Source organism: Salvia splendens, chromosome 7 (assembly GCF_004379255.2).
Source record: "Salvia splendens isolate huo1 chromosome 7, SspV2, whole genome shotgun sequence".
Taxonomy (NCBI): Eukaryota; Viridiplantae; Streptophyta; class Magnoliopsida; order Lamiales; family Lamiaceae; genus Salvia; species Salvia splendens.
In genome coordinates, this window is record NC_056038.1 from 15,372,471 (window position 1) to 15,382,078 (window position 9,608).

The window sequence follows — 9,608 nt, forward strand, 5'->3', positions numbered from 1 at the left end:
ACCCCTGGTTACCTCGTGACACCAGAAATCCGTATAACCGCTCCTCCGTCACTTCGAATTCAATGCCATCCTCAAATCAGTCGGTTCGTCCATCAGGTGGACGTTTTCGTGGGAGTGAGCTAGGCAAATTGCCGGTTGTACGTTTATCTTCTTTTGAGAAATCCGAACGATCACGGCGAGGCTTATGTTGGTATTGTCATGAAAAATGGGCCCCCGGTCATGTTTGCAAACAAAATATTTTGGCATACATGGGAGACGATCCGGACGACACAGAGGAGACCGGACCAGACAGTGATTTGCCTGAGCTCAATGTTATTACTGCTGATTTGTCCCACTTAAATACGGTGGCGGGGCGTGCATCATCCAAATCGATTCATATGCGGGGTACAATTTACAATACAGAGGTCACTATCCTTGTTGACACTGGTAGTTCACATGACTTCCTACACCCACGTGTTGCCGAGAAGCTAAGTCTTTCTCTGACTAATATTTCACCATTTCGTGTTTATGTTGGTAATGGTGAATCTCTAACTTGCTCTCATGTCTGCAAGCAGACGAAGATCGATCTACAAGGCAATAGCTTTCACATTGATTTGCATATTTTGCCTTTCCATGGACTGGACATTATTTTGGGCATGGAGTGGTTGGAATCTTTGGGTCGTGTTACTCATGATTATTTGGCACGAACAATGGAATTTTTCAGAGATGATACATTGGTGGTGCTGCAGGGTCTTTCTACACCGCCTCGGTCTATTTCACTGAATGCTTTGACTACTCTGATGACTACAGGAGAGGAGCTGGACTTATTTGAAATTGTTGAGTATCCAGTAGAGTCAGCTACACATTCTTCACAGCCACAACAGGAATTTCCATCAGATTTGCCTCCTACAATTCGTCAGATTTTCTCATCATTCAGCGCTGTTTTTCAGCTTCCGGTTGGTATGCCTCCTCCTCGGCATTTTGATCATCGAATTCAAATATTTCCTGATTCTAAACCCATCAATGTTAGACCATACCGGTATCCATATTTTCAAAAACATGAGATTGAGAAACAAGTTTCAGCAATGCTTGAACAAGGAATTATTCAACCAAGTCAAAGTCCATTCTCATCGCCGGTCTTATTGGTTCGCAAAAAGGATGGCTCTTTTCGATTTTGCATCGATTATCGAGCATTGAATCGAGCAACAGTCCCGGACCACTTTCCTATTCCCACGGCAGATGAATTATTTGATGAATTGGGCGCAGCAAAGTTTTTTACAAAACTAGACTTGCGATTATGATACCATCAGATTCGAATGCACAGTGAAGATATTTTCAAGACTGCTTTTCAAACTCATGATGGTCATTTCGAGTTTCTTGTTATGCCCTTCGGCTTGACGAATGCTCCCTCGACTTTTCAGGCGACTATGAATTCAACTTTTAGGCCATTTCTGCGTAAATCAGTTATTGTATTTTTCGATGATATTCTGGTTTACAGTCCTACTTTGGAAACTCATTGTACCCACTTGGAGCAAGTTCTATCAACTTTGGCGGCTAATCTTTTCTTTGTGAAGCTATCTAAGTGCACTTTCTACAGTTCCACAGTGGATTACTTAGGTCACCTGATCACAGATGGACGTCTTAATGCTGATCCTGCGAAGATTGAAGCATTGGTGGCATGGCCGACACCTACCACAGTTAAACAGTTACGTGGGTTCTTGGGTTTGGCGGGCTACTACCGACGTTTCGTTGCTCATTATGCCATAATTGCAGCCCCTCTCACTGACTTGCTCAAGAAGGATTCGTTGGTTTGGTCTCCGCAGGCAAATGACAATTTTGAAGCTCTTAAGTCTGCGATGACATCAGCCCCAGTCCTTCATCTGCCGAATTTTGATCGCACATTTTATATAGAAGCTGACGCTTCAGATTTTGGTATTGGTGCGGTCTTGTTGCAAGATGGCCATCCTTTGTCTTATTTCAGCAAGAAGTTGGGTCCACGGCGTCGTATTGCATCCACTTATCACAAAGAACTCTATGCAATTGTCGAAGCGGTTCAAAAGTGTAGACAATATTTATTGGGTCGTGAGTTTGTTATTCGCAGTGATCAAAAAAGTCTTAAGGATCTGCTTCAACAAGTTATCCAAACGCCGGATCAACATCTTTATGTGCGGAAGTTAATGGGCTACAAATTTCGGATAGAGTATAAGACTGGTACTTCGAATCGGGTTGCTGATGCCCTCTCGCGTCGGGATCCAGACGCTGAACAGACCACGACCTTGCTGACTCTAGCAGCACAACCTGTGCCTGATCTGCTTTCTACCTTGCGAACATAAACTGCATCTTCGGTTTACCTCACAGATATTCGAACTGCTGTTGAGAATGGTACTGCTCCTTCTCACCTATCCTACTCTGATGGCTTACTATATTATAAACATAGAGTTTACGTTGATCCTGTTTCACCTAGTCGCACTCGGTTGCTGTTTGAACATCACAGTACCCCAGCCGCTGGCCATCCCGAGGTAGACCCTACATTTCGCCGCCTTTCGATGGGCTTCTTTTGGTCTAAAATGCGCAAGGAAGTTCGAAAGTTTGTTGATTCGTGTGTTGACTGTCAAACGACAAAGTATTCTACTCAACGTCCTGTAGGTTTGCTCCAACCTTTGCCTATTCCATCACAGGTTTGGGATGACGTTTCCATGGACTTTATCACGGGTCTGCCGCCATCCAGAGGGTACACAGTTATAATGGTTGTTGTCGACCGACTATCCAAGTATGCACACTTCGCTGCATTACCGATGAAATTTGCTGCCTTGAGGGTAGCCCGACTGTTTATTGAAACAGTGGTTAAACATCACAGTTTCCCTAAAACTCTTGTCTCGGATAGGGATCCCATTTTTCTAAGTACGACGTGGGAACATATGCTCCGTTTAAGTGGTACTAAGTTGCATTTTCGACCGCGTATCATCCCCAATCTGACGGTCAGACGGAGGTCCGCAATAGAGGTCTTGAGCAATATTTGCGTGCTTTCGTTGCGGATAAGCCTTCAAGATGGACGAATTTCCTGCCTTGGGCGGAACTTGCACTCAATTGCTTTCATCTTTCGGGCCTTGGCACTTCTCCGTTCCATGCTCTATATGGCAGAGAGCCACCTTTATTGGTCGCCACACCTCCTTCTCATACTACTCCCCCGGCAGTAGCAGATCTTATCCGCCAAAGAGGGGCATTACTGGTTAAATTGAGATCGAATTTACAGAGGGCTCAACAACAGATGCGAGACACAGCAAACAAGCACCGTCGGGATGTTCAATTTTCAATTGGCGACTTGGTTCTTCTCAAACTTCAACAATATCGTCAACACTCCGTAGCCCGACCACAGTCGGCAAAATTGGCTCGCCGTTTCTACGGCCCTTTTAAGATCACTGAGCGTATAGGACCCGTCGCCTATCGCTTAGCATTACCGATGGAATGTCGTGTGCACGATGTCTTTCATGTTAGTCTTCTGCGACCTTTTATTGCAGGCTCTGTCATGCCCCCTGAAGTTCCACTCCCAGAGGAATTCTTCATGTCTCGACCGGTTGCTAAGCCGCTTCTCTTACTGGAACGTCGTGTGGTAATGCAAGACGGCAAGCCGGTGGAACAGGGTCTGTTCCAGTGGTCTGATTCAAGTGATAGCTCTCCAACTTGGGAACCTCTCAACTCCTTCGCCCGTCGTTTTCCTTCTATTGTCCTTGGGGACAAGGACACTTCTATCGGGGGGGAGATGATACGAACCCCTCTACTTCAGTCCAGCAGACACAGGCAGGGGATATAGATGATGAAGACTACAGAGATGATGTTTCCTCTCGACACATAAGAAGACCCCCAGCCCATTTCAAAGAATATGTTGATTGTTAGTTTCTTAGTTATTTTGGTTATTTCATATAATGTAATAGTGTAAGGAGTCGAGCGTAATTATAAGCTCTATCTCGGGTTTTCTTTGTGGTTCTTTCCCGAGAGATAGGAGGTCGAACCGCCTTAGGGTCTTAGATATAAAAAGGGGAACTTTTCAACTATCAATAATATATGAGAAGTTTACTCCAAAATTTCCGTTTTCTTTCTTCCTTTTTATCAAACTCAAGTTTACTGCTTGACGGAGGAACTCTCTGCACGCAGTCTGCTCTTGTCGTCGAGCTCTCTTGCCGTCGACAAAGCTTCCGATACGATCAACATCGTATCATTTGGTGCTTTCATTGAGAGCCCAAACGGCTCGGAGTGGTGGCCGAGCAACGAACTCGCCGTGACCAACGAGTGCGTTTGGGACCGCTCGGAGTGGTGGCCGGACAAAAAATCCGCCGTGACCAACGTGGTCGTGACCAACGAGAAGTCGGAGTGGTGGCCCACAGAGTGGTGGCCTGGCAAAGAACCAGCCGTGACCAACGTGGCCGTGACCAACGAGGACGTTGACCCTTAAAGGAGGGTCGAATGTTACGGACTCAATTCTCACATCGGTTGTGAGAACAACTGATGTGGGGTATATAGACTAAATGAGCTCTCTCTCCTAACAGGCTAGTCTTTTGGGATGAGTTCTCCCGGTTGGTCTGTATCAGTTGCCGTGATAAGGAAGAAGAGACGGTGCGTTTTTAGAAATAAAAGAAGGTTTTCCAAGAAGGAGAAGTGCGATGTAGTGGGGCAGCAGCAGCAGTGACGTCGACGGCGGATCGGCGAGAGATGGGAACGGAGGCGGCTGCATCTATTCGCTCAAGCTGCTTTGAATTCGGCGGAGGCGGCAGCACTGCGCGACTGTGAGAGAGAATTGTGGCAGAGATGGGAAAGAGATTTGGCCGGTAGAAGCGTGAATGCGTTTGGTCGAAAATTGCAGATTGAGAAGCTCTCAGTGAAGAAGGAGCTCGAGGATTGCGGATTGAGAAGCTCGAGAGTGCAGATTGCATCTCCAGAAACCTCCCGAAATTGGTTGAAGATTATTTTCAAATTTTTGCGGATTGAGGATCTCGAAAATTGCAAATTGCATCTCCAGAAATTCTTTTGAAGATTATTTATTTAATTTTAAGTTTTAATTTAGAAAATAGTGTTATTTCACAGTCATATATGTACGGTTGTCCACGTTGGACAATTTTGCGCCGGAGATTCGATATTCGGGTCGGGTTGGTAAATAGCAAATGAATCGAAAGTTCGTGGTTTTAAAAACAAATATTAAAGTTGGTGGGAAAAACTGGAATTCAGGAAAAGTTTATGATTTTTAAGGCAAAAAACCCTAAAATAAAATAAATGAGAGAATAAAGTAAGAGAGAAGAAAGAGTAAAGTAAAAAAAAAAGAATAAAGTAAGTATGATTAGACGTTTTGTTTTTAGCCAAAAAGAAAAATGACTAAAGTAACTTAGGACAACTCAAAATGAAATCCAACTCAAGTAATTTGGGACAGAGGGATTATAACATTACTATAAGTTAACATGCGTTTGACTCATTTTTGAAATATACGAACATGATATCAAATATTATCAAATTTATTGGTTTGAATGTATGCGGTTAGAATGTAGTTAGATTTCTCATAAAATTACATTTAATGTGATACTTTCACTATCCTATAAAAATATGACCTTTTAATATAAAATTAGTAAAATATAAGAATATATATAAAAAATTATTGGAATATTGTTAGTACATAATAGAGCCACCTCATAAAAGAGAAAAACCTACCTAATACAGGAATGAGCTAATCTGGTGAGACTGATCAAAATGGAAAAATGAAACTATATTTATGGGATAAAATGCGTATATTTTTGTGAAAAACTAATTTAAATCAAGAGAGTTGCGTGAATTAAAAATATTGACGGAGAGAGAAAGTGGTTAACTTTAGCTAATTATCACCTATATTTTCCATCTTTGAAGTAGAGTGACAATTTTCGACATGACACTAAAACCTGACATAGACATGCACGAAATTGATGGATTTTGGTCAAGTCCTGTTGGGTCTGTGTTCTTATTGGATTGACCCATCAGGAACCGATAATTTCGGGTTGGGTTCATATTGGATTGGGGTTGGGTTCGTGTAACCCGTCAAAAAGTTATTATTATTATTATTAGTGTAACGCATGTACTATGAACGGGTTATTAATTTATTTTTATAATTGCATGATTATTGAAGATATAAATTTTCATTTAATCAATAAAATGTTGGAAAAAGACTATTTAATACTGTGATAGGAATTTTGTGAAATCGTTATTTGAAAGTATTCGATATCTCAAAACTACAAAGAAATTTGGAGTAAATTTTTAGGAAATTTCTTGCATTATAACAAAATCACCATGCTCGCACATATATGAGTTGTCGGTGCTCACTTATTAATGCTCGCAAGGCTTTTTGGAGTAGTAATAATACATTTTATTAATTTTGAATTTTACAATTTAAAAATAAATATAGATACTTTCAATTAATGTTATTATCATGCTTCCTGTTTTTTAAGGCCCAATTAAATAAACAAATAGTACTAATAATTAAAACCATAATGTAAAGTGCAACTTTTTCCCCTTTCCACTCTTCATCTATATTTCCACCTATTTAGATTTGATACGAAAACCAATCTCTCTCAATCAACTCTCTTTTCCTGCTAGGTTTGCGGTCGAAATAAATAAGTACATTAATCAAGCATGATTCAGCTTTTAATTAAATGAGTACATTAATTAGGAGCAATGCCTCAAGTTCTCAATTTTTCGTGGTGATAATCTTGAATCCAATTTTTCTTGTGGCGATGACCCAATCCGCGAAACCAAATTTCATAACCAAATCAAATTACTTTCATTTATGCAAGAGAGATTTTTTTTATTTTATTTTAAAATACTTTATCTTAGAGAGAAACGTTCATGGTAAAGAGAGAAAATTAAGAAACGCTTATGTAAATGGCACACAACAGATCAGATCTCTCTATGTATATTTATATTTTCTACAGTACTTCGATTGAACAGTGAACTAATAACTTTACCGATTCACTCACTGATCCGGTTCTAAAACATTCGAAATAGTAGTAAAAGGAGAGCAGTGGAGACTGAACCGAGACGAGACCTTCCTCCATTTTATACACGAAAAATGTCAAAGAGTGCACAATCCATACTGATGCAAAAACAAATTTCAGATCATTAAAGCATGTAATGGTGATAAATACTTGGATATTCAATTTACAAGGAAGACCGTAACTAATAATATGATCGAATTAAGTGCTACAGATATAGAAAGAGCAAGTTGCAGAGATTGACTAACCAACTCCAACTCCCTTAATATTCGTTGAAATGGATGGCTCCCACTTTCCACACAACGAAAGTAGTAGCAAACATCACCGTACTAATCAACACGAAAGATAATATGATGAAAAAGACATCCATACCGCCAGGGAGTTCTATCGTCCAGCCCTCCTTGGGCATCCCTCGTTTGCTGTCGTCTAACATGTTAGTCGGTGCTTCTGGGAGCCCTGGCCGCTTCTTCCCTTTATCAGATTGTTGCAGAGCATCCAGTAGCCTGCTGCCGAGCATGGGCTTTGATGGCTTTGAGTCTGTGTAGCGGCTCAGTACCCTTGCTGCCCTAAGCCTCTCCCTTGCTGTCAACGAAGCTCTTTTCACATTCGAGTTTGGGTTGCCCTCCTCTGCAGGACTGATTGCCCTGCTTTGTTCTTCACTTTTGCCACTTTCTGTTGAAGGGCTTACACCAGAGGCATTGTCTGAAGGCTCGCCACTGGAATCTGATGCATCAAAGGATTTAGTGTCTTTGTTGCTAGTCTTTGTGGCCACATTATCACCACCAACAGCTACGAGGAAGGACCTTGATCTTTTCCCTCGAGTAGATTTCCTTAATCCGACTGGTCCTGAGAGAGGCGGGAGCTTCAGTAACAGAACCCCAGCATTATCTCTCCGCCCCTGCTGGTAATTTGTCTGCAACAAGCAAAGAGCCAAAGATACAAAAAAAATCATCAGTTGGTACAACGGTTCATAGTCACTGCCACAGAACTAAAAAAATCATATCAAGGCTAAAGATATTTTATGGAATAATCAACTGATAAGGGTAATAAATCTGTCACAATGTGCTTTAGGAAGAGGCACTAATGAGGAAATTTAATAAGTTAACTTATCTTTTTGATTGCCTATCAACAAGTTGTACATTATTATTGAAATTTAAACATGAAAGATAAAGCTTTTTCTCTTCTTGTTTCGTTAATCAACTTTTCCCAGAATTACCCTAGGCTATAATGATTTATAATGCCAGTGCATTATAGCTCAGGTCTAATCTCATCTACAGAAATTCTGAGGCATATCTTAGAGGAAATATTCTAGTAGATGGGTTGAATAAAATGTAGCGTTTCGAATGGTAGATATGTCGTCATTTCAAGGACCATACCTTCATAAGCGCAAAGACACTTTTCTTACTCCAAAGAAGGAAAATACACAAACAAAAACGAAAATAAAAACTGTGTTTAATTTTCTTGAAGCAGGAAAGATTGAATCTAATATTTGCTAGAGGCCTAAAAGTAACACCAAAATTTGGTGTCTCAATCAGTACAGCCTAGCTTGAATAAAGATAAACCAAAGGATCTAGCTAAATAAAAGAGAGCTCTGTTTAGGAGGTTCAAAAATTATGTAAATTCCAGTGTGTCAAGTCCTAGCTGCCTGCATGTGTAAATAATCGAGTCATTGGAATTTAACGTGTTCTGCTTGCTGAACTGGTAAAACCAATTAATAGTAGTCGAGTCAAGCATTCACAAAATGTTTAAGGGGGAAATTGAATTGTTAAAAGTGGATGATTACTTATAAGCTATTGTGAGTTCAACAAGAGAAATGAATTCACCTAGACTAGTAAGTATTCCTCTTAATGGAACTGGTTAATAATCCAATTCTTTTTCACAGAGAACTGATACAAAATGTTCTAGTCTATGGGAGCACAAATTTCAGAATCAAAGAGCCAAAGAATATGGACTTCATTTACAATGAAGAATCTAAGATCAGAAATACAATAATTTCAACGGTAGCCTAGATTTTATCACAATTTCAAAAAATGCCTAGAAATGAATACTTCCAACACATATACCTGGAATCAAAATTACAATTAGGTAAAATATTAACAAGTCATGAGAAATACAGTAGCAGATTCTAAATTTTATGAAAAACCAAATTGATTCCCAAAATTTATGAAAAACATCGCACAAAGACGTACGGTGGGGTTGAAGCAGAGGAACGAATTCAGTGAAACAGCCATGGATGAAGGGTTTATCAAGGGCCAACCATGAAGCTTTCTCAGGAGAAAGGAAAGGTGTAGTGAGAGAGGTGAGATGGAAAGGGGGAGTTGGAAAAGGCTTGCAAACGGATGGTGCACAATCATGCCATGTATGTATGTATGTATGTATTCTGCTAAGATTTTTTCGATCTAATTAATTCACAAACTATTGCTGAGTACGTATTAAATTTTGATTTTTCCATGATGATATACATTGGCTTGGTATGTAAATTATTTTTAGAAGTAAATATGACGCACCAAGTTCAAATAATTTTTCTAAAGAATATTTGTTCACGGAAAACAAATTTTGCTAAAGTTTATGACTTTAAGGAAAAATATTTTTTTACAAATAATAAAATTTAAATATCTTTTTAAA

At 40.0% G+C, this 9,608-nt stretch overlaps 1 protein-coding gene across 2 annotated transcripts; it reads right to left on the reverse strand.

The window, feature by feature from the left end:
• Nucleotides 1–6,838: 6,838 nt before the first annotated feature.
• LOC121742191 lies at nucleotides 6,839–9,342 on the reverse strand. Of its 2 annotated transcripts, XM_042135259.1 has the most exons (3): nucleotides 9,173–9,342; nucleotides 7,232–7,896; nucleotides 6,839–7,084 (listed from the first exon to the last, which is right to left on the reverse strand). In XM_042135259.1, exons 1-2 carry the CDS (start codon nucleotides 9,335–9,337, stop codon nucleotides 7,246–7,248), a joined length of 816 nt encoding a protein of 271 aa, XP_041991193.1. In that variant the 5' UTR covers nucleotides 9,338–9,342; the 3' UTR covers nucleotides 6,839–7,084; nucleotides 7,232–7,245. The 2 variants fall into 2 exon arrangements, with proteins under 2 accessions (XP_041991193.1, XP_041991192.1); XM_042135258.1 differs by lacking the exon at nucleotides 6,839–7,084 and having other exon boundaries at nucleotides 7,086–7,896.
• Between the last annotated feature and the right edge of the window lie 266 nt (nucleotides 9,343–9,608).